The following is a 23988-nucleotide window of genomic DNA, read 5'->3' on the forward strand; positions in this document are numbered from 1 at the left end:
TGGGGACACCTGAGGACCACAATCACTTACCAGAGATTCAGAGCCCTGCTCCACAGGACCCTGCCTCAGGCCAGAGGGCTGCGCAGCATGTTGGACACGCCGTCCTCTGTGGTCACTGACTTAGAAGGGGCTTTGCGCATGCACGCACACACATACACACATAGATTTGAGAGGGAACTATTTATGTGGGTACAGAACTACATACACACACATATATATGTATGCATGTGTATAATGTGATGTAAGGACAAAAGGAATCAATAAAGCGGTTTTGTAAGTACCCCTCCCCTCTAGTCTCATCTTCCTCATCTGTGAAATGATGTTTAATCCAGACGGCTCTGAACCCTCTGACCTCGAAATCCCATGAACTTTCTCTGGAATGTGTGTTGTGCTCACCAGAGATACTGTGCAGGATCCAGCTTTTCTTCCCCCTTAGACAATCGGGGCAATCTCACCCGCCTCTCCCCACCAAGGCTTCCAATGCCCTCCTGCTCAGAAGGGGCTCAGGAATCACACCTGCACATTCCGGCCCAGCGTGGGAGGTTTTCTGCACCTGGGCTTTGGAAAGTCAGCGTTTTGCACGCAGTAGACACTGAGTAAATTTTCAATGAGTCGGGATTCAGCATAGACAGGCAGCTAACTGCTCCCCTTTACCTTTTTAGGCTGCAGCGAATCCCATCAGCCAGCGTTTTTAAAGTGCTTACAATGTGTCACAGTCTGTGCTGAGCCCTGGGAACACAAGGGCAGGGACGAGCATGGCTCCCTGGGAGCAGCAAGATTCTAACCTGAGCCTTGGCACAAGATTTTTGCCTTTTTGGTGTGAAGGTCATTCTTGAGAATCAATAGGGCAACTAGGTGAAGCAGTAGATAAAGCACCGGCCCTGGATTCAGAAGGACCTGAGTTCAAATATAGCCTCAAACACTGGACACTAGCTGTGTGACCCTGGGCAAGTCACTTAACCCTCATTGCCCCACCAAAAAAAGCAGGGGGGGGGGGGGAAGAAAAAGACAATAAAGTGACTCCTCTCCTGTTCTGCAGGCTTTCTTTGTATTATGGTCAGCTGTGGTCACCCTCTGATCTCTGTCCTCCCAGCTCCTCCTGACTGCCCTCAGCCCACCATCCTGCCTTGCTTGTCAGTATCTGGCTGTGCCTTCACCCCAACTCTGCCCCCATCCAGTGCCAGCTTTCTGAGACTCCCCGGGGCCAGCCCACTCCAGGTTCTGTCTCCTACCTGCTGTTCCTGGCCTCAGACTCTGGCTTCATAAAATCCCGGCTCATGATTCCCCGGAATCAATCCGTGACCTTGATCTGAGGCATAGGCTTGGGGGAGGGGAGGGAGCTCCCCCTGCCACTGGCACCAGCACCTTCATTTCCAAAGGACTCAATCTCTTGGCAGTCGGTGAACACGCATTTATTAAGCACTTACTGTGTACTAAGCACAGTGCTGAGCTTAGCTGGAGATACAAAATTGAAGGTGAAGCTGTCCCTGCTCAGTGAGCTTCCCTCCCATCAGGCCAGACTAGAGTATGTAGATTAACACCTGAACAAAATTAATACGAGGTAGCCTAAGAGGAAAGATCCTAAAGCTCTTCTAGAGAAGTAGTGGGGGCTTCGGCTGGGGACCTGGGGGAGGAGGGTGGTGGGCTTGTTGGGTCGTATTTCGTTGCTGTAGAGCTCCCTCTCTATCTCCCTTTTCCTCTTGGTCGGGATGCTGTCAGGCTGTGATGTACCCTGGCACACATCCATGCCCACTAGTGTCCCCAATAGAAGCCTGCTGTCAGGAGCTTTCAGCAGACCCGTTCGTCCTCGCCCGGCTGTCAGCATTTCCAGCCACTCGGTTTATTATTTTCCTCTTCTGTCATAGCCTATCATTGAGATAGGGGAACCGGCTCTCTCTCTGTCAGCTCACCGGGCATTGTCCCCAAACAACGAGGCTACTGGGAATCACATCTGTCACTCCCTCATTAGCTGCTCTGTGCCCCATAGGTGGGCTGGAATGACAACAGGCCTATTTTGGATGCATCGGTGATAAATTTGGAGGTAGAAAGGACCTTAGAAGTCATCGAGGCCAACCCACTTCTTTTAACAGAGAAGGAAACTGAGGCCCAGAACTGGGGATTTACTTAAGGTCATACAGGGTGTGAGATTTGAACCCAGAACCTGAGACTCTGAACCTGGGACATATTTCACTGTACAGGCCTTCCCCCAGTATAGGGCTAGTACTAGGCAGAGATCAGTGTCAGGCTCCTAAGGCACAAGCACCTACTGTGTGCTAGCATTGAAGCTACAGGGACAAACATGAAGTCCAGTCTCTGCCCTCAAGGAGCTTACATTCTAATTCTGCTGGGGGATACAAGTAAATAGGTAAATCCAAAATAATGTGAGAAGACAGAGCACTGGACACTAGGGAGGTTAGGAAGGGCTTCCTGTAGGAGGTGACCAACCCATGATCTGAGCTCTGAAGGAGCTAGGGATAGAGTGCTGGGCCTAGAGTTAGGAAGACCTGAGCTCAAATCCAGCCTCAGATACCTCCTAGCTGTGTGACCCTGGGCAAGTCACGTCACCCTGTTTGCCTCAGTTTCCTCATCTGTAAAACGAGCTGGAGAAAGAAATGGCAAAACGACTCCAGTATCTCTGCCAAGAAAGTCCCAGATGGGGTCACGGAGAGTCAGACACAGCTGAACAACAAACAAGGGATCCCAAGAGGTCCCATCCATCCACATGGGCCGAGTCTGGATCCAGGAAACCTGCGGGTCCCTTTTCCTCTTTTCTCTCAACTTGACGGGCCGCCACCCTGCTTCCTCCCTGTGCCTCCATCCCCATGTTCTGGGGCCATTCTGAGAGAGGGATGCCCTCGGGGAGAAGGGCAGGCACTGTTCCTGCTGCCAGGGAGCTGGGCCTATGAGGAGAGAAAGTGGGACAGGGGAGACCAGACGTGGGTAAACCGGGTCCCATTCCTGCTTCTGAAATGCTTTTCCTTCCTTTGATCAGCTGCGAGTCAGCCTCGACACTCCCAACCCGGGGCCAGTCTCAGCTTTTCCGTGACGTTGTCTCGGCTTCCGTTGCCCCCACCCCCCCAGGTAGTTTTGTATCCCAGACAGCCCACCCCAGCCCAGCCCAGCCCCATTCAGATCAGGAGCCTGCTTAGGAGCTCTGAGAAACCCTGATTAGCCCTTACCTGTGTCAGAGGCTTCCCGGCTTCAAGGCTGGCTTCTGTGGCCTTGTTATCCCAGCCTGTCTCTTTGGATGCTCCTAGAATCCCAGACTTTCAGGTCTGGATGGGACCTCAGAGGCCAGCTAGTCCAACTCCCAGAATTCTTCTCTGCCATTTGAAGCCTCCATTCATGGACCTCCAGAGAAGGAGATCCCCCTGCCCTGTCACGGTCCCCTATTCCACGTTTGGACATGACTCATCCTTAGGAAAATGCTTAGGTCCTGGCCCTCTGACAATCCAGCTTCTAAACACAAGGCGCCCCTCCAGAGCAGGGGCACCAATCTCTTCATTGCTACATCCAGCGGCCTCTTCTGGCCTCCGTCCTGGGGCCTTTCTGCAGGGCCCAGTGCTTTGGGCCACTCCCTTCCCCCAGATACTCTCCCCTCCCTCTCTTGGTCCTTCCTGTTTTCTCTTCCTCCTCACCCCTAAGTTTGGGGACCAGGCCAACCCCAGGCTCTTCCATAATAAGCCCTCTTGTCATCTCTTTCTAGGCACTCCTTTGGAAATTTCACCCCTTCCTACTGGGTCAATGATCACACCTGTGCAGGTAATTTCCATCTCTTCACAGTGAGCTTTAATCCCCCCCCAACCCCATTTCAGCCAGTTGATTGGTCAGTCAGCAAACATCTTGGGCATCTGTCTTGGGTCTGGAACAATGCCAGTCATCGGAGAGTCACAACTGTTTTTAAGAACTCCAGGTTCTATTGACAGCTGCCTACTGGGAGCCACACAGTAAACTGGATGGTTAACCTGGGGTCAAATTCCACCCCAGACGCTTGGGCAAGTCACTTAATCATCATGTGCCTCAGTTTCCTCCGATGTAAAATTAAAGCCCCTAAGATCCCTTCTGGCTACTGATCTGTGATCCCACGTTGTGTCTATCCCACTGGGGCCCCAAGGCCACCTTATCTGATTACCTTGTCCCTAATTGTGCCCAGCCACCTCGATTTTGTTGATAGTTGTGTCTCGGTTGCACAGTTTTTGCCCCCCTCCTCCCAGCCATCTTGTCTCAAGACCTCAGCTATTGTTTACTCTTCACCCCATGTCTGCCTCATTGCCAGGTCCTATCTGTTCTCGCTCCCAGCTACCTCTAGCAGCTGTCCCCTTCTCTGCACTCATTCTAATTAGAGTCTCTCCAAGCCACCCTGCCAAAGTAATCTTCCTTTTGTTTCAGAGAAAATAGGCAAGATTCCTGTGAACTGATGCAGAGTACAGTAAACAGAACCAGGAGAACAATGAAACGATTTCAACAGTTAATGAGTTGTGTGATTGGTTAATTAATGCAACAGCAGCAGTAATGTAAGGACAAACATGATGAAACTACACTGGCTGCCCCTGCACCCCCTGACAGAAACGGTATAAAGGCAAGATGCAGAAGACATAGATTTTCTAAGATGTCCAGTGTGAGAATTTGTTTTGCTTAACTGCATTTTTGGTTTGGTTTCTCTTTTTTCTCCTGATGGGGTAGGAGACATGGGAAGGAGAGAAAATAAATGCTTACTAATTTTTTAAAAGGTTAGTCCTCCTAAAGCATAAATATAACTGTTGGTCCTTTGCTTAGAACTTTCGATGGCTCCCCATTGCCTCGCCCAGCATTCAAGGCTTTCCAAAGCTTGGCTCTGCCTACCTTTCCCACTTTCCTATAAGCCATGTTCCATCAGAGCTAGGCCTGAAGCAGCTTCCCCAACTCCATATGGCGTCTCCCACTTCTGTGTGTTGGCACAGGCCACCTACCATGCTTGGCGTTCTCTCCCTCCTCATCTGTGCCCCTCAGAACCCCCCTCTTCCCTCCCAGCTCAGTCTGTGACCCACTTAAAGCCTTCCCTGATTTCCCCAACCAACAGGGTCCCTTTTTAAAGCACAACTGTCTGACTGTTGTCTCCTCCCCGAATCACACTCAACCCTGTATCATGCTCTGTCACTATAGAAAGGTCAGCGGCTAAGCTTCACCAAAGCACCGAGCCAGCTTGGTCCCTAACGCTCCTTTTTGGATTGTGGGTCGAGATGCCTGCCACTCTTTTTGCAGTGTGCTGCCAGTAATTGGGCCACTGAGAAGGTCTAAGATGGGATTGTAGGAGGGCAGTCATCAACCTGAGAACAGGCAGGAAGGAACCAGCTCCTGCAGCTGCCCTGCTAGGTGCAATCCTTCATTGGCCCCAGGAAACAGAAAAGAGCGATTCAGTGGTTTGGGGAGGCAGAGCCGAGGCTGTCCGTCGTCATCATTATGAAACAGGGTGTGCCTTGGGGCAGAACCATGTAAAGACAGAGCTTTGGAATCTCCAGCCATGGGAGAGCAGCAGAGCCAGAGAAAGCCAGGCGTTTGATTGGGTTTCTTTAGAACTTAACAAATGTGGGGGGAATGAGCTTTTCCATAAGCAAAGTTTTAACAGAAAAAGAGGATTCTTTAGGAAGCCACGAATCTCTCACAAACAGCTTGTTTCTGGTTGTTTGTTGTGGAGTCACAGAATTTTGAGAAGCAGAAGAAACCTCAGCGTCCTCTTTAGTCCAACCAGCGCCCGAGAAGGACTCCCCAGGGGATGTGCCTGAAGAGTGGTCGTCCCAGTTCTGCTTGCAGCCCTCCACTGAGGGAGAGTCTGTCCTCCTCGGGGCAGCGCTTCTGAAGAGGTCTGGGCTCCGCTAGAAAAGGACCAGCCCCAGCCATGACTGGTGAGCAGCTTCAGGCATAGACGTGGCGTGGGAGAAGAAGAGAATTTCCCAGGCTGTTGTTTGTCCTTCATTCTCAAAGGGGACCATGACACCAGGGGATGTCATGACTTGCCCTGAATGGGATTGAAGTGAGGGAGGCCTGTGCAAGGTCACCAGCCTCACTCTCCTCCAGAGCCGTCTGCGTCCAGTGGCAAGATCGACATCAAGATGACTGGAGATGGCCCTGGATGTTTGAGGCAGTGAAGGTGAAGTGACTTGCCCAGGGTCACCCAGCTAGTGAGTGTCTAAGGTTGGATTGGCCCCACACTTGGTGCTCTGTGCACTCTGGCGCCCCCGGGCCGCCCCCTCATTTACCTTGAATTCATCTTACAGGTAGAGGCCACAAGGTTTAGTAGATAGAGACAGAGCACTGGACACTAGGGAGATTAGGAAGGGCTTCCTGTAGGAGGTGACCAACCCATGATAGAGAACCTACCCTTACAAATGTCCTCTCATTTGATCCTCACCGCCACCCTGAGAGGGCGGTGTTAATATTATCCCCATTTTACAGATGAGGAAACTGGAGGTTCAGTGACTTGCCCAAGGTCACATAGCTAGGAAATGTTTGAAGGGCATTTGAACTCTCATCTTTCCAACTCGAGGCCCATTGCTTGGGGCATGCCCCCAACCGGGTATGTGCCCATGTCTGCATGTACTAACTCCCCATTAGAACATGAGTTCCATGAAAACAGGGATTGGTTTTTGTTTTTGTACACCCAGCACAACATCTGGTATGCAGTGGGTACTTAATAAGTGCTTGTTGATGGATGGGCGGGTGGGTGTATGGATGCTTGAATGTATCCTTCCTCTCCGGTGAGCAAGTCCCTGCAATAATGCATAAAAAAGAAAGAGAAGAAAGAGGGGAAAGCAATTCGCCAAAACCAACCAAGGCACCAACCTATTCTGCTGTGTTCTACACCCATAGCCCTCCACCTCTTCAAAGAAAGGGGAGAGGAATTATTCTTAGGGACCAGTTTCCTTTTTCCTTTTTTTATTTTTTAATTTGGTTTTTGTTTTTGTTCTTTCCATTTGCATTTTCATAGTCACTATTTACACTTGTATTTTTAAAAAAACAGCTTCACAAGTACAAGGTGGGGGAGGTGTGGCTTGACAACAGTTTGTGTGAAAAGGAGCAGGGTGTTTCAGTGGCCTCCAAGCTCAGTGTGAGTCAGCAGAGCCAACCTGCAGCCAGAAGAGCTGATGGACTCTTGGGAGGGCCGGTCAGAGTCTTGGGGTCCAGAAGGAAGTAATGACCCCATTGTGCTCTATCTTAGGTCAGATCCAGGGCCCTAAGTGAGGGCCGGTTGGGAAGCTTGGAGAGGAGCATCTTGGTCTAGTGGGGGTTGGGCTGGTTAGCCTGGGAGGTGCCTTCAGCCCTGCCTCCATCAAGGGTCCTACCAGCATTGAAGGCGGTCGACTGGGTGGGGCTCACACATAGTAGGTGCTCATTAATAGCTGTCTGGAGTTCAGACAAGGCCTGGCAGGTGCACTGGACCCAGGTGAAAGGCAGGGGAAACGGGAAAGGGGCCTTTAGACCTGGGGGTGAGGGTCTTCATGCACCGAGTTAGCTCACCAAACACTGAAGTGCCTACTATGTGCCAGACAAGAGCCAAAGGTGGAAGAGGCTTCAGGAGCTCCGGAGTTGAAATAATTTGTGGCTCTTTCTAGATGGAGGTGGAGATGGAGGTTGGTCCTCCTTGAGGACAGAGACTTCAAATGAAATCATTTGTTTAATTTGTAGCAAATGGTTCAACATCTGAATTGGATTTGGTTTTAACGGTGGAAGTGACATCGGAGAAGATGCGTTATGGTGAGGCTGGCCCCTGTACCCTGAGGCCCCCGCCCAGGGCCCCCATCTGCCTGCAGGCCAGCCCTCCCATAGGTGTTGTTTCCCTCCTAGAGACCTGGGGCTGCTTTACTTCTCTCCGGAGCCCCTGGTGCTTAGCACGATGCTTGGCACATAGTAAGGAAGCCTTAACGAATGTTCATTTCATTTCATTCATTCATTCATATCCCCAGAGCCTACCTAGCCCAGGGCCTGGCACTTATGTAAGTAGGCACTTCCTAAGCGCATGCAGGTTGATTGAATACACCCTCCTGGAGATGCCCGGGCCGTGTTGGGCGGCGGGAGGGGAGGGGGTTGGCGGTAGGCTTGGTGTGGGGGGGGCTGGCTGTCTTCCCGCAGCCCCGCTGACCTGCCCCTCCCCCAGGCCTCCGGGGAGCCCCCACCCCCACCCCGCTCCCCCGGCACCAGCTGGCCTAACCCTGGGCCGCTCTGCGCTGCGGCTCTCTCCTCCCCCTCCCTCTCCCCCTACAACTCCCCCACTTCACCCCCTCCCCCTCCCTCCCCACCCCCTCCCCGGCTCTCCCGTGGGTGCAGCGGGCGGGGCGCGGGGGCTGCGCTGCAGGCAGGCGCCGGGAGGGAGGAAGGCGGGCAAGGACCGGGACGAGGACGCACGGAGGGGACGCCCGGCTGGCGGGCAGCCTGCGGCTGGGCTGACGGCCGTGCACCCGGGACTCCCGGGGCCGGGCCATGGCGTGGCCCTGCATCAGCCGCGTGTGCTGCCTGGCGCGCCGCTGGAACCAGCTGGACCGCTCGGACGTGGCGGTGCCGCTGACGGTGCACAGCTACTCGGACATCGAGGACCCCCCGCCGCCGCCGGGCCCACCCCCGGCCGGGCCCCCCGGCTCCCCAGGCCCGCCGATCACCCAGTACCAGCGGGACTTCGGCGCCCCGCGCCGGGACGCGCAGCCCTGGCCCCGGCCCGGCCCCGGCCCGGGCCCTGGAGGGGGCCGCCGGGAGCGAGATAGGGAGCCCGCGGCGGCCCCCAGCGTCTATGTGCTTCCGGGGGGCAATGGGGTCGAGGCCAGCGACGGGGACCCCCGCTTCCTGAGACTCCGTGCCCCCGCCGACGCCGCCCCCCTGCCGGTCACCACGTCCTACAGGTACGCGGGGGACGGTGCAGAGAGAGGGGGGATCCGAGCCGGCCAGAGGTTCGCCGGGCTCCCCCCACTCTGGGGTAGCATTGACCCTTGGAGGATGGGCGGGCAAAGGAGTGACAGACACATCCCCACCCCCGACTGGGCTGGAAGGGACCTGGGGGCACCCAGCCCAACCTCCCCCCAAATCCACGGTCCAACACGGACGTAGCCTGTGTTGGAACTTCTCGTGCCGGGGAGCTCATTCACTCCTTCCAGGCGGCCCATTCCCTTTATGATCAGAAGCTCTCTGGGTTAGGGAGTCAGTCCTCCCTCATCTCCTCCTAAAAGCCGTCTCCCTCCGGAGGCCAAGGAGGAAGAATCGAACCTTCTACCTGTCCTGGGGGAGCCTGCCCAGCGGCGATCAGCGGGGTGGCCTCAAGGCTTTCCTGGGCTCCCTAGTCCCCGTCCCTAGGATCCCAGTGCCCCTCCTGCTCCGTGGTGCCCAGAACCGGCCGCACACAGATGTGGCCTGACTCTACGGCGAACACAGTCGGACCATTGTCTTCCTTCCGCTCTACCCTCCACTTGGGTCACTGCAGCTCAGGACTACGGCGGCGTTTCTTGGCTAACCCCACACAGTCATATTGATCTAAGCAGGCCATGACCCTTCCCCTCCCCCCAGGCAGTGCGGAGTAGTGGGCAGAACATGGCTTGGAGTCAGAAAGGACCTGGGTTCAAGCCCTGCCTCTGACAGGTACTGGCTGGGAGGCACCTCCCAGTTCTTTCTCCCCCATCCGCAACTCTCATAGATTGAGTTGCCCGGCAGGTGCCTGTCTGCATTGGTGGAGGGACTTTTCTCACGTACCAATGAAATCACAAGTCTGGCTCATCCCCCTCGATGCCACCCTCTCCCCAAAAGCACCAGCCCAGAGCTTTCTTCCAGGACAATTTTTAAGTCATGGCTCCCCCGTGCGCTCTCGCTCGCTCTCTCTCTCACTCTCTCTCCTCTCTCTCCTAAATGCAGGGTTTCCCATGAATGATTATTCAAAGGTTATCCGTGTAATAGTAGATAGAGCACTGGCCTTCCTGGCAGGATGAACTGGGTTTAAATCCCTCCTCAGACACATATTGGCTTTATGACCCTGGGAAAGTCACAGGCGGCTAACCCTGGGATCTGCCCAGAAGCTTCGGATGGGCTCCGGCTGAGGGAGTTCCTCTTCAGAGAGCTCCTCCCATCCCCGTCTATGCCTTAGTGAGAAGGGCCAGCCCGGTCAGGTGACCAATATTTTAACTTTGAAATAAAAGTTTTCGTCCTTCTTTATGGATGAAATTTCATCTTAGAATTTGGATGGAAAAAGCTCTCAAAAGATGTGTCAGAATCGTCTTCCAGCATCTCCTTGGCAGCCTCATAGTATCTGCAGATTTGACAAGCACAGCAGGTCCTTGAGAGGCAGAGGCACCAGCCAGGGTTTAAAAGCATTTAGTGCAAAAAGCCAGGCCCTCTAATGTCAACTAGCCAGCTGGCCTTGGGCAAGACACATTTTCTCTTTCCTCCTTCCTTCCTTCCTTCCTTCCTTCCTTCCTTCCTTCCTTCCTTCCTTCCTTCCTTCCTTCCTTCCTTCCTTCCTTCCTTCCTTCCTTCCTTCCTTCCTTCCTTCCTTCCTTCTTTTCCCTCTCCTTTTTCCCTCCCTCCCCCCTCTCTCTCATTCTCCCCCTTCCTCCTCCTCCTTTGTCTCTCTCTTCTCTTTCTCCTTCTCTCCCTCTTCCTCTCTCAATCTCTTTCTGTGTCTCATCTCTGTCTCATTCCCTCTTTTCTCTCTGTCTTTTCCTCTCCCCCCTCTCTCCTCCTCTTCCTTCTCCTCCTCCTCCTGGAATGAAGGTGGTCCTGCTCCCATGATTCAGTCCTGAGACTCTCCCTTCAGGAGGACAGATGCTTGCCCAACTTCCATCATGACCTCTTTACGGAGGATTCCTCATTCTTCATCTCTAGCCCAAATTTCTCTCCCAAGCTACAAACCCACATTTTCAGCAGTCAGCTGAACAGTTCCATCTAGCCCCCTAACATCCCAAGGAAATGTGGCCCAACTTCCTATTAAAAATCACCTCTGGGGCAGCTAGGTGGCACAGTGGATAAAGTATCAGCCCTGGAGGCAGGAGGACCTGAGTTCAAATCTGGCCTCAGACACTTGACACTAGCTGGGCAAGTCACTTAACCCCAATTGCCTCACCCCCCCCAAAATCACCTCTGATGGACCCCATGCTGCTTCCTGGGGCAGCTCATTCTAATTTTAAAGAAATCTAAGCATTGTTTTCCCTCATTCACCCCTGAGCCCATGGAGGACTGGGGAACAAGGGAGGAGACCTACCAAAAGGGCCCCGGCTGGAACTGGTACGAAATGGGGAGCCTTCCCCCTCCCATACCCCCAGACTTCACCCTAACCTTCCTCTTAATGACCCTGAGCCCTTTGTACATACCCCCCCCACACACACACACAATCCACCTCTGCTGGGAGGAATCCAGAATCCTCATGCCACTTCCACCCCAGGCTCACTTCCTCCTACCCAATGCTGGTAGGTCAATACCCTGCAGGCTCCCCACGCACCCCCCCTGCAGCTCCCGGATCTTTCTGACAGCCCTGTAGACAAGCCTTCCATGATATATTATCTCCTTCAGAGCAGGTGCTGTCTCTTTCTCTTTATCCCCAGTCCTTGGCACATAGTAGGACAGAGACTGGACATGTGATTTCATTGTTATAGGGTGAGAAAACTCTCTTTACCAATGAAGCTCAGCACCTTTTCTGCCAAGCCTGAACCAATGAGAGGTTAATTGACTTGCCCAGGGTCACACAGCTCAGATGTGTCAGAAGTGGGACCTAAACCCAGGTCTTCCTTTGACACCAATGCTTCCTAAATGCATTTCATTCATTTAATCGTTCACTGCTTATGTCGAGCTGAAATCTGCCCCCTTATAGCTTCTGCCTATTGCTTCTAATGCTACCATCTAGGAACAGAAAATCAAATTTCATCCCTAGCCTTTCAGGAGCTTGAAGATGTGGACTCAGCAGCCTCCTCTATTAATTAAAGTCATGCCACCCTGCTGATCATAAGGAGCTTGTGGGCTACTCAAACTCCAACATTTGGGGTTTAAAAAAAAATTTGTGTTTGTGTATTATTGATTTTTCTTTCCCCTTTAAAATACTGTTTGCTCTTTTGTTTTTAAAATCACTATCATTTCCAAATATGTTCCTTTCCTCTCCCTTATGAGAGCCATCCTTTGTCGCAAAGAATTAACAAGGAAAAAAAGACTTTGGCAATACTGACCAATACATCAGCCAAGACTTATGGTGTGCCCCACGTTTCACCCTGTACTCCCCCACCTCTGCAAAGAAGGGAGGAAGGCGTGTTTTCCAATCTCTTCTTTGAGGCCAGGCTTGTTCATCCTCATTACAAAGGGTTCAGTGTCTTTTGTTGTGGTCCTTCTCCTTTGTATTGTTATAAGTCATCGCATATCGCTTTCCTATAGCAATTCTCTGGATTTGCTCTGAGAGAGTAAAGTGGCTGTCCCCATATTTGTGAATCCCAAGAGAGAGGCCACCTGGGCCACAGTGACTGGTTCTAGGGCTTCAGGGAAATCTGAGGAGCCTGTCTGAGGATTGGGAGATGGCCTGGCCACCCTGTTGGGCTGAATGGTGATCAGGCCAGCTGGGCTCTGGCTTAACTGTCAGCAGGAGGAACAGTGAACTTAGAAGACCTTGGGCAGTCCGAATGTTTTGCCGATTTAGGCACAAAGTGCCCTGAAACGACCAGGACAGTGCCCAACATTGGCATATCCTTTGCTGGCCCATGTGGCTCACACACACACACACACACACACACACACACACACACACACACACACACACACCATGAAGCAAATGGAAGAGAGGACAGAACCCAGGGTAGGGAAGGATCACATAACAAGACCTTGCCAGCTCAGGGGGCTGCACCCTGGGTCCTCCCCAGCTCTGGGAGATAAGGTTCACTTCACTCCATGGTCCCAGATGGTTTCTGGACATTATGGTCTCTAAGGTTGTCTAATAATGAATAATAACAACAACAATAATAAATAATAACAACAATAATAGCATTTATATAACACTTACTAAAGTGCAAATATCTCATTTTTATTCTCACAACAACCCTGGGAGGCAGGTAATAATATTATCCCCATTTTTCAGGTGAGGAAACTGAGGCAAACAGATGAAGTGACTTACCCAAGGTCATACCCTAGTAGGTGATTTGAACTCAGGTCTTCCTGCCTCTTTGTACCACGAAGTTGCCTCTGTTCTCCACTGTAAACAACACAGGCTGTGTTTTATATATGTGCGTACTGTCAAGTCCCCTCTGTCTGCTGTGGCTCAGTGCTGAGCACTGAGGGAGGATGTTTAAATGAATAAATGATTCTGCATTCTAAGATCATGATTCTGTTCTGTGCCTCAGACAGGAATACCGGCCCTGGCCTGGCACCAAGCCTTCAAGACCCATAAAGACCAAACCAACCTCTATCATCGTGACTGACTACACTGTGAGGGAGAGCAGTTACCGGGCTGACTTCAAGGTAAGTGGGTGGGGCTCTGGGGGAGCCCCTTCCTGTCAGGCATGGCCTGTCTGCTCCCTATCCTTATGTGGTCGCTTCCTGCTGCCCGTCAGAGCCCCCAGCCCCACCTCTGTCTAGCCCCTGTGTAGGATGTGTGGCTGTGAGCATGGGATCCAGGTGCAGTGGTAGTGTGCTTGGCATGGGCACGCTCTGCCACTGATGACCTTGGGTATCCCTCCAGTGGGATATGGCAGGGTCCCTCTCCAGAGAGGGGCCAAAATATCTACCCGCAGCAGAGAGACCAAGCTGGACGGCACCAGGCTGGCATGTTGGCCTCGAGGCCTCATGCTTGGGCTAGGTGACATCCCTACAGGCACTGGGCTCCCACCACAGGCATCTGCAGCCTCCAAGCTTGCTGAGCCAGGTGGGAAAGGCCTGGGCACTTGCCCCTAGTCAGTCAGCCAGTTAACAAGCACCTCTAAAGTGCCTACTGTGTGCCGGCTGTGACGCAGAGCCCTGCTGATGCGTGGATGCTTTGTTTTTTGCAGGTCCCAGAAGGAAGGAGAAAGTTCTCGCCTAACCCCTCTGCTGTCTTTCAGGCCTCACCTGCTCCTGTTCTGCATGTGTGACCATCCACACCTGCCCCTTCTGGCGGCAGGAGGGGCATAGATGGCAAAGAGGATAAGTGTGCTTAAGCCCACTGTGATGCAGCCCATGGGGGTCAGCAAGGGTGCACCCCCCGTGGGCTCTTGGCCTGTAAAGGCGCCAGCAGTCAGAAAGTGGCCGCAGCACACCTGTCTATGCCCACGCATGCTTACACTGTTGGGTATATCCCCAGCCTTGCTGGGACCAGGCTCATGCCTTGGTGACCCAGGACTTCTGTTCACAAATGACCAAACCTACTTGTGGGCAGAGACCCAAGAACACCCGCATGGAATGCAGGAACAAAAATGTCCCCAAAGTGCTCATTCTCCAATCGCCAAAGCAAGCCGTGGAGTACTCAGCTCCCCAAGTCTTCCCCACACTAGTTCTGCTGTTTTTCAAAGGCTCACCATGCCAGGAATTTCACCTTCATTTCAAAGCCAGGATGGGGCCTGATCTTTCCTAAAGAACACCTTCTAACTGGCCTTCATTTCTGAAATCTGAAGGAATGAGTGAGAAGGTGACCCCCAACAGCCCGAACCCGTGCAAGACTCCCCAGGATCAGTTCGATGGGATTTTTACTTCCTCTATTCCCCAGATCTCTGCTGATTTCTTATGGATTTTCCACAACAGAGACAGTGGCCATTTTTTTCCAGAGGAAAAGCTCTTGGCTTTTCTGATAAATGACTCTGCACATACACATTGTACAATAAATGTATTGCCCTGAAAGCCTAATTTATTGCCTGCGTGTTAGTTAAGTGAATCCTAAGTAACCAGAAATAATTCCTCTAAAGCAGTAGAATCACCTTCATGGAGCTGCCTTTTGGAAGATGCCCGTTTTAAATCTCCTTTTGGACAAGATGCACTTTTGATTCCTCGGTAAAGGGAACTCCCTCCACAAAGTCAGGTTGTGCTTCTTCTGAAATTAATAGACTTCATTCTAGTGCTGTTGAGGCCCTACCATGGGTCATCTATAGCCAGGATTGGTCATAGGCAGGGCCTGAACCCAAGTATTCCTGGCTCCAAACCCTGCTTTCTACCACTAGGCCACCCTGCATTTCTTTAGCAGTGAGGGCTAGGGGAAGAACACAGGCCCTCAAGTTAGAGTGTCTGCATTCTCCAGACCTGCCTCTGATACTGCTTGTGTGAACTTGGTCAAGTCACTGCACCTCCCTTTGCCTCAGTTTCCTCCTCTGTAAAATGGGAGGGTTGAACCAAATGGCATCTGAGTTCTTTCTAGCTCTGGCGCTATTCCTTAAGTTATAAAAGATGATAAGAATAACAGCATTTTAAGCTTTAAAATTTATATAGAAATGTGTTACTTCAACTATTAATTTAATGTAAATTATTATTTAACTTTCTGAACAAAGCATGAATTATAGTCACTCTTCTAATTGCCCCATTTTTAACAAAGCATTTCTTTGGATTCTATCATTGGGGTGGGTTTAGATCAAATGGTTACTGCTGGTGCTGCTGTGGGGACAGTGTTTGGAGCCAACAATTTGGGGACCCAGAGACCATGTCTTAAAATAGTACATCCTGGCATCCCCAAGGCCCAGGGCTCGAACCTTTTATATGCTGCAGGATCGTGTCCATGCCCTCAGCTGGGCATGGCCAGGCTAAGACTTGAAGCCCCAGAGTGAGCAAATGCTACCTGTTGAGGTCTGTTTGCTCATCAATCTTGCCCTACCTTTGCTGGAGGATTCCTTGGGTAGCTAGCTGACTCGAGCCAGAGTTGGCAGGAATGACCTTGGGCTGACCTCGGACTCTTTCTACTTATTTCTGGAATAATGTTCACACTCTAGCTGACCTGATTGGCACCTCCTTAGGAGTGACTAAGAACTCCGACCCGCTTCAAGCTTAATTCCTGTCAGTTTCCTTTAAGAGATCTTACACAGTCCAAAAGACATTTATGAAGCTTTTCAGTTTAAACTTTAGGTAAAAATTGGAAGCATGCATATGTATCGAAAGCATGACCTTATAGCATGTGAACCTGCCCTCTAAGTCTCCATCCTGCCCAAGTTATTTGTCCAAGACTCTCTTCCCATCTTCAGTCTCTCTCTTCTTGGTCTTTCAGGACTACCACTGAGGCTCCAGCCAGGCCACTGGGCAGTGATGGAGTAAGACATGTGGACTGTATTATTACCCTCCCTCAAAAAGGGGTCCCTCCAGGAGGTGTCCCTGTATTGCTGATTCATATTCCTGCTTCCTTGTTGTTATAAAACTTTTGTGGGAACATCATGTGCATTAAGGGTACAAAGCGGCAGAAAGGAAAGGGCAGATTTTTATAGACGTAATTGCTGCTGTAGTGCCACACCCAGCCAACTGACCAGGTCACTCAACCAGCATGTGCCAGAAAAAGGCAAAGCAACACCCTTCCTTCCCTCAAGGTGCTTACATTCTAATGGGGAAGACAACAGGTATGCCTGGGAGTTGATGTGTCTGGTGCGCCAAATAGAGGGAGCAGGAGCCGCTGAGTGGGAGCAGAAGGTGGAATAGAAGGTGGTGCTTGAACTGAATCTTGAAAGACTATAGCACTAGAGAGGCTGAGGTAAGGAGGGAGTACCTTCTGGGCACAGCCAGAGGGATGCCCTATTGATAGGGAGATTCTCTGAGTGTTCTGTTAACAGATGCCAGATTGACTTGAGTCTTAGAACAGTAGAGGGCCTTTCCCTCCTGACCAGGACACTTAAAAGAGATCAGCCTGGGGATCCATCCACACAGGAAAACTGAAGTGGATGAAGAACACACATTGCTGAGATTAGGACAGACGGGTAGGCAGTCCGCAATAGAACGGGATGAAGAGAACACCCTGAATTGCATTTGGGAAAATGTGCAGTATTTCCAATGATTCTAAGCCTTCTTTTTCTGTTGGGGTCTATTATTTTACTTTCCATATTCTCCCAGCACAAATCAGAGAATGCCACCGGCTTGGAAGATCCACACACCAGGCGATCCACAGAGCAAAGGAAAGGCATGGTAGGCATGAAGAAGTTATAGCATGTGACCAAAGATGACCCAGATGCAGGGAATGATGGGAAGGATTTGATCCATGACAGATGACTGACAAAGAGATGAGATAAGTCAAACAGCAGCAGGGAAGGATGACTGATGGGCAGAAATGTTAGAAGATTTTGAGGAAGGTCTCACATGTTGGGGCTGAATCCTCTATGAATGACTTGGGGGAGGTCATGGACAAGAATCCCAAGGTTGAGAAGGGTGGTGATCTGTATTAGTGGAGGGAGAGTGATACTAATGAAAGCACAGAAATATATGTGCATCAACCACCATTTGGTGACAACTAATTGGATAAATGAGTTAAACATTTTATGACTTTATATATGATTTGAGCATAATGAAGTAATTTTTCAGAGATACTACATTTTTCCTTTCTCTTTCTATTCTATTGTCATGGTGGATATTCGAGATGATTATTTTGTGTTATTGGAAAAAATACATTATTTTGTCAAGATATTATTTCACTTAGTGATTGTGACCTTTTCTGAAATTCCTTCTTTGTATAGTTGTTGGTTTCATTCAATTTGCAATTGTTATTATGTTTGTACATTTTAAATCTAGTCTTTCTTTTACAACTCTTAAAGTGGTTATGCTCTAAAAACAAAACCAGAGCAGTATTAATAACATTTATAAAACTAGCTTAGAAGTAAAATTGAAGAATAATTAATGTTTTCCATTTGAAAATATTTTTAAAATATACTTTTCAATATGACTACCATAGTGCTTTGTTGCTGTTATTTTTTAAAACACTGCTAACTCCCTGGAAAGGGACCCCAAAGTGTCTGGCAGCCCCAAAAGGCCTTACTCCCCTCCTGCCCAGTTGCTTGGACCAAGAATTATCAGTGGAGGAGGTGGGGAACAGCTGAGCCCATAAAGCTAAGGTGAATAAAAAGATATTATGCCTAGAGAAGATTTTAGGAGGCAGAATGGTAAAGCCCAGAAGACACTGCCTATGTAGTGTGGGGACTTGGATTCCAATCCTGCCTTTGGCACTAACTGCCTACATGACCTCGATTTCCTCATCTGTGAAATGGCTGGGTTGGCCTCTAGGGTTGCTTCCAGCTCTAGCTCTATGGTCCCAGACAATTTCTCTGATTTTACAGCTGTGGTATCTGAGGCTGAGAGGAGCTAAAAAACAGGGGTCTAATTGAGGTTCCCTGATTCTCATTCTGGCACTGCACCAGATGGACCGACTACCAGCAGTTTACCGACATGCTGCGTCCTTCCCCATAGCTCAATTCCTGGGGCCTGACACTCACTGTTCCCTGGGAGGATGCCTTCCTTGGGCCCTGGGCCCAGGGTTATTCCCACAGAATAAAAAGTCAGGTGTGCTGTGACCAAACGCCATCTCATGAGTTCACTGGGATCTGGAAATCTCCAAGTGAACTGTGTGGAGTTTAGAAAAGATAGTTCTAATTAGAAGGGAAATCAGAAAAAATCTCAGGGCCTTCTGAACAAAACGGAACTCAGTGTGGGCCCAAGGCAGAACAAGTCTCCCCATCAGACACATTTCCGGCTGATAACCTCCTGAGCCCGCTGAAATGCTTCTTTGGATTCAGGGTCAGGGAAATTTGGGGATTTAAGTCGGTCATGCACTGGGGGAAGAGGGAAAGCTGCAGTGCTGAAAATGGGGAGAGGCAGCTTCTCTATTCCTTCCATCAAAAGAGGTGCAGAAGGGGAACTGCAACAGAATGATAGCTCTTTGACTTTCAACTGAGAGAGGAGACTGAGCTTCTCGATAAACCAATGAAACAGAGCTTGGGAGCTTCTAGCTCTGGGAAACATGGTGGCAAAGCACCCAAATCCTCAGATTATGCAAAACCTGATTTGACTTGCTTTCGCCTCCTCTTTGGGCACAGACACAATCCTCTAAAATGCAGGATTTGGACAATCAGAGCTTAGTCCCCAGATGAAAGGGGCAGGATCCAAGGCCCTACCAGATGGTGCTCAGGGTAGGGTTCTTCCTTTGAGAGTAAACTAGGACATACTGATGAATCCAGTAATCCCCAAATCTCATAGTAAGAAGGGACTTTGTGGGTCACCCATCACCAGGTGATTTTCTGATTAGGAATTATTTCTAAAAGAGAAGCATCCTGTGGTAGAGAATGGATTAAGGACTAGACTTGGAGTCAGGAAGACCTGAGTTCAAATTCTGCCTAGCTGTGCATATTGTGCAAACTTAGAGAAGTCACTCACTTTCTGGGCCTCAGTTTCCTCATCTGTAAAATTCAGGATTTAGATCATGGGGCTGCTAATGTTTCCAATCGCAAGTCTATAATCTTGAGTCCCTCAAGGGAGTCATCCAGTCTTTGGTGGGAGTCCTTCAGGAAGGGGGCAGGGGTCAAGCCTCACAAGGGAGCCTAGTCCCAGTTTTGAAAGTTCTGTTAGGAAATGTTTCCTGGGGCAGCTAGGTGGCGCAGTGGATAGAGCACCGGCTCTGGAGTCAGGAGGACCTGAGTTCAAATCCGGCCTCAGACACTTAACACTTACTAGCTGTGTGACCCTGGGCAAGTCACTTAACCCCAATTGCCTCACTAAAAAAAAAAAAAAAATGTTTCCTGACATTGAGCCTCAATCCACCTCTTGGCAACTTCACAGAATCTTAGGGTTGGAAGAAATCTCAGAAGCTACCCATCCTAATCCATTCCTGAATGAGAATTGCATCCCCAATCTGCTGGGCTAGGGATTAGAAAGTTTTCACTTAGAGGACTCCATTGAAGGGGTCACATCCCTAAGGCAGCCCATTCATCTCTAATCATTAGGACATTTTTCCTTACATCGAGCCAACATCTGTCCTTTTGTGATTTCCATCCATTGTTTCCCATTCTGTCTTCACAGCCAAGCAGAAAACATTTAATTTCCCTTCTCCATGACTAACGACCTTCCTAGCACTTGGTAACAGCTGCCATGTTTTCTCCCCAGGCTTTTCTTCTCTGGGTCAAACATCTTCTCAGTCTGTTTTTGTACAGTATGACCTAAAGGACTTCCAGCATCTTGGTGACCTTCTCCAGATACTCTCCAGTTTATATCAATGTCCTTCCTAAAAGGCAGAGCCCACAGCTGAACACCACACCCTCAAAGCCGCCTGACCAAGGGAGGCGACTTGGGACAATTCCTTCCAGATTTCCAGACACTGAGGCTCTGCATGTACCCTGGGATCACATGGTCTGTTGAGGGTACCACCATTATTTCAGCCACCAAGGTTTGCCCCCTGGGAGCCATCTCAGACTCTTCATTCTCACCCACCATATGCAACCAGGTGCCAGGTCTTGTTAAAGCCACCTCTTTTTCTCTTGCATTGATCCCATTCTTGCTATGGGCCTAGTGCAGGCTCTCATCTTCTTCCACCTGGACCACTTCAATACCTCCTAACTGGTCACTCTACCTCCAGTGCCTTCTCCAGTCCATCCCTCATACAACTATCAAATGGATTTTTGGGGGGCACTGAGGGTTAAGTGACTTGCCCAGGGTCACACAGCTAGTTAAGTGTCAAGTGTCTGAAGCCGCATTTGAACTCAGATCCTCCTGAATCCAGGGCCAGTGCTTTATCCACTGTGCCACCTAGCTTCCCCCCTCAAATGGATATTTCTAAAGCATAGGGCTAATGTGACTCCTCTGCTCAAGCTCAGTGACCCCTCAGTGCCTTTAGGATAAGATAGATTAATAGATAGAAAAAGAGACAGAGATTTGTATGTGTGTGTGTGTCTATCTATCTATCTATCTATCTATCTATCTATCTATCTATCTATCTATCTATCTATCTATCTATCTGTTGATTGATTGTCATGTTTCTCTTTTCTTTAAGCATTTTCTACTTTCCCCAAAGGCTGGTGTGTATGTGTATGTTATGCATATGTATGTATGTATGTGCGTTATTTAACATTGGAAGTTTGTCCCAGTCTGATTCCAGCCTTTCTTTCCAGCCTGATTAGACAGTTCTCTCACACGTGAATTCTCTGCTCTAGCCAAACTGGACTCTCGAGGTTATTTGCACATGATGTCCCATTTCCCACCTCTACACCTTTGCACAGGCTATATCTTTCATGCCTGGAACGCTCTTCTTTAGCTCTGTCTTTTGGAGCTCCTGGTTTCCTTCAGGGCTCATCTGAGGTGTCTCCTCCTTCAAGAGGCCCTTTTTGACTTCCCTTACCTGTTAGAGTGCTCCTTCAAATAGCTGTATATATAGTGGGAGGGAGAGAAAATGGATTTGTTAAAGAATGAAAAAACAAGAGAGGCAGAGGCATACTACAGATGTGGAATGTTGCCGATACTCCCAGATGTTTTACTTTGTTACAAAAGACCACTTACATAGCAGAGGGAAACTATAAACGTTTGTAATATAAAAACAAAACAGCAACGAAACCTAAAAAGCATTTGCTAATGTTAGCCTATTGATGTTAGCTCCCCAAGGCCAGGGACTCTGTTTGTCTTTATATTCCCAGTGCCTAGAATAGTGCCTAACACTTAATAGGCATTCAAGAAATGTCTGTTGATTGATGGGCAACTATATCATACTATTGATATGAGGGCCTTCCCCATTTTAGAAACGATGCCTCTCAAGGTAGCCTAAATTCATTTTAGTTATTTGGTTGCATGCAATCCATTAATGTTCAATTTTCTTTTTCAATAAAACTGTTCTCTAATTAACACTTCTTCCATTTATATACTTGATTCACCAATTTCATAAGTGTAAGGCTTTTATTTTACTAGATTTTGAAATATAGGTGTGTATATGAAATACAGGTGTATGTATATACATTCTCAAGTATATATATGTGTGTATAAACACACACACACACACACACACACACACACAAGGAAGAGCATTTCCCTTCGATAGATGCTTGTAGGAAACAAATTCTTTCTTTCTTTCTTTTTGGTGAGGCAATTGGGTTTAAGTGACTTGTCCAGGGTCACACAGCTAGTAAGTGCCAACTGTCTGAGGCCGGATTTGAACTCAGGTCCTCCTGAATTCAGGGCTGGTGCTCTATCCACTGCGCCACCTAAGCTACCCTGGAAACAAATTCTTAACCAAACAGGAAGGAAGAAATTACATAAAATTGGATCATTTTGATTATGTGAAACTAAAAAGCTTTTTACTAAAAACAATATATGGGGAGCAGCTAGGTGGTGCAGCGGATAAAGCACTGGCCCTGGATTCAGGAGGACCTGAGTTCAAATCTGGCCTCAGACACTTGACACTTACTAGCTGTGTGACCCTAGGCAAGTCACTTAACCCTCATTGCTTTGCAAAAACAAACACCCAATATATGCATATACACATATATACTTGAGAATATACCCACACAATATTTTGTTGTTCAGTCGTTTTTCAGTCATGTCTGACTCTTTATGACCCTATTTGGGGTTTTCTTGGTAAAGATTCTGGAATGCTTTGTCATTTCCTTCTCCAGCTCATTTTACAGATGAAGAAACTGAGGCAAACAGGGTTAAGTCACTTGTCCAGTGTCACACATCTAGGAAGTTTTCTGAGGCCAGACTGAAACTCAGGAAGATGAGTCTTCCTGACTCTAAACCCAATGACCACCCAGCTGCCTCTCTGTCTTCTTTCTACATCCATACAAAGTAACTTGGTTGATATGCCTCTAAATCAGATCGTAATAAGTAGCAAAGTATTCAAACCCAGGCCTAATGACCCCATATACCACACAGCCTACCCTTTTACTGAATCCTTTGAAATTCACTCTCTCCACATCAAACTGGAACCAGCTTTCCTTTTCCTTTCTATCCTTAATTCTAAAATGGAGTGGTCACTTCTACCCCCATTTTTCTCCTGTTTAGGCAGCTTCGAGTCAAGAACAATAGTTCTTGAGGCAGCTAGTGGTGGCACAGTGGATAAAGCACTGGCCCTGGATTCAAGAGGACCTGAGTTCAAATCCGGCCTCAGACACTTGACACTTACTAGCTGTGTGACCTTGGGCAAGTCACTTAACTCTCATTGCCCCACCAAAAAAAAAAATTCTCTCTGAGGTTCTCTCCACCCACTAAATAATGAAGTTATTATTAAGGCTAGTAAAGAATTCATTGGGGCAGCTAGGTGGCGCAGTGGATAGAGCACTGGCCCTGGATTCAGGAGGATCTGAGTTAAAATCTGGCCTCAGACACTTAACACTTACTAAAGCTATGTGACCCTGGGCAAGTCACTTAACCCCAATTGCCTCACAAAAAAAAAAAAAAATATATATATATATATATATATTAGATATTCATATTCATGGCTGCTCCCTTTTGGCAGAGAGAAAGCTCCCACAAATGTCTATATCATTGAAGTCCCCCACCACTATTTCATCCTTCCTTGCAAGGTGTGTGGTTTCTTTATCCAAATATTCACTTGCTATCTTTTTCTATGTAGGTGGTTTGATAACTATTTACATTCATCTAACACTTTGTTTGCAAAGCATTCATCCAGTAGTCACTACTCAAATGCATTGCACTATGCTTCCCAGTGTCAGTTCCTGGATTCACTAATTCCTGGAAATAAAGTTATTTCACTACCCTTTTTATTTTCCTTTCAAAGGAAGACATATTCCATAATTATATTTCAGTCTCATTCCACTGTTTCATTGACACTAATGAAGTTGAGTTTGCCTCCTTACGTTTAGGGCCTCTAGTTTACTTTTTACCTATATTTAGTGCATTTGTGTACCAGCATCAGAGACCAGGGATACTCTTTGTGGATGTCTTCTGTGAATGACAGGTTTTCTCTGCTGTTGAGTCTTGTTTGTATGGGTATCAGCTAATTTCTTTACACAAAAATCAGTCAAATGAGACACCAGGTTTCTCCCTCTCTCACCTTTTCCAGCTTAAAACCCTATTAATCAAATTTGAAGGATGGCAGACAAAAATGTTTCTGCTTTTCATGTTTTTCTGTATTCATTACACACACCA

General features: G+C 48.9%; 2 protein-coding genes across 2 annotated transcripts in view; both read left to right on the forward strand.

Moving 5' to 3' along the window:
- PARL (presenilin associated rhomboid like) overlaps window positions 1-4609 on the forward strand; it is a 47024-nt gene extending 42415 nt beyond the window's left edge. The window contains exons 10-11 of the mRNA XM_044002994.1: window positions 3707-3762; window positions 4390-4609. Coding sequence (XP_043858929.1) covers window positions 3707-3762; window positions 4390-4418 — 85 coding nt within the window. The 3' untranslated portion in view covers window positions 4419-4609. The remainder of the gene's footprint in view (window positions 1-3706; window positions 3763-4389) is intronic.
- A 3773-nt stretch (window positions 4610-8382) lies between these two features.
- Window positions 8383-17761, forward strand: MAP6D1 (MAP6 domain containing 1). The gene is made up of 3 exons (XM_043963873.1): window positions 8383-8867; window positions 13323-13440; window positions 13968-17761. The coding sequence occupies exons 1-3, from the start codon at window positions 8455-8457 to the stop codon at window positions 14046-14048; spliced, it is 612 nt and encodes a 203-aa protein (XP_043819808.1). The 5' UTR covers window positions 8383-8454; the 3' UTR covers window positions 14049-17761.
- Window positions 17762-23988: the final 6227 nt, after the last annotated feature.

The sequence above is a fragment of the Dromiciops gliroides genome, chromosome 4 (genome assembly GCF_019393635.1).
Source record: "Dromiciops gliroides isolate mDroGli1 chromosome 4, mDroGli1.pri, whole genome shotgun sequence".
Taxonomy (NCBI): Eukaryota; Metazoa; Chordata; class Mammalia; order Microbiotheria; family Microbiotheriidae; genus Dromiciops; species Dromiciops gliroides.

Bases quoted from the DNA above. Each gene is read 5' to 3' on its own strand.
- MAP6D1 (XM_043963873.1), top strand. From the start codon at position 8,455: ATGGCGTGGCCCTGCATCAGCCGCGTGTGCTGCCTGGCGCGCCGCTGG. The intron at 8,868-13,322 runs GTACGCGGGGGA...TCTGTGCCTCAG, and splicing joins CCGGTCACCACGTCCTACAG to ACAGGAATACCGGCCCTGGC. The intron at 13,441-13,967 runs GTAAGTGGGTGG...TGTTTTTTGCAG, and splicing joins GTTACCGGGCTGACTTCAAG to GTCCCAGAAGGAAGGAGAAA.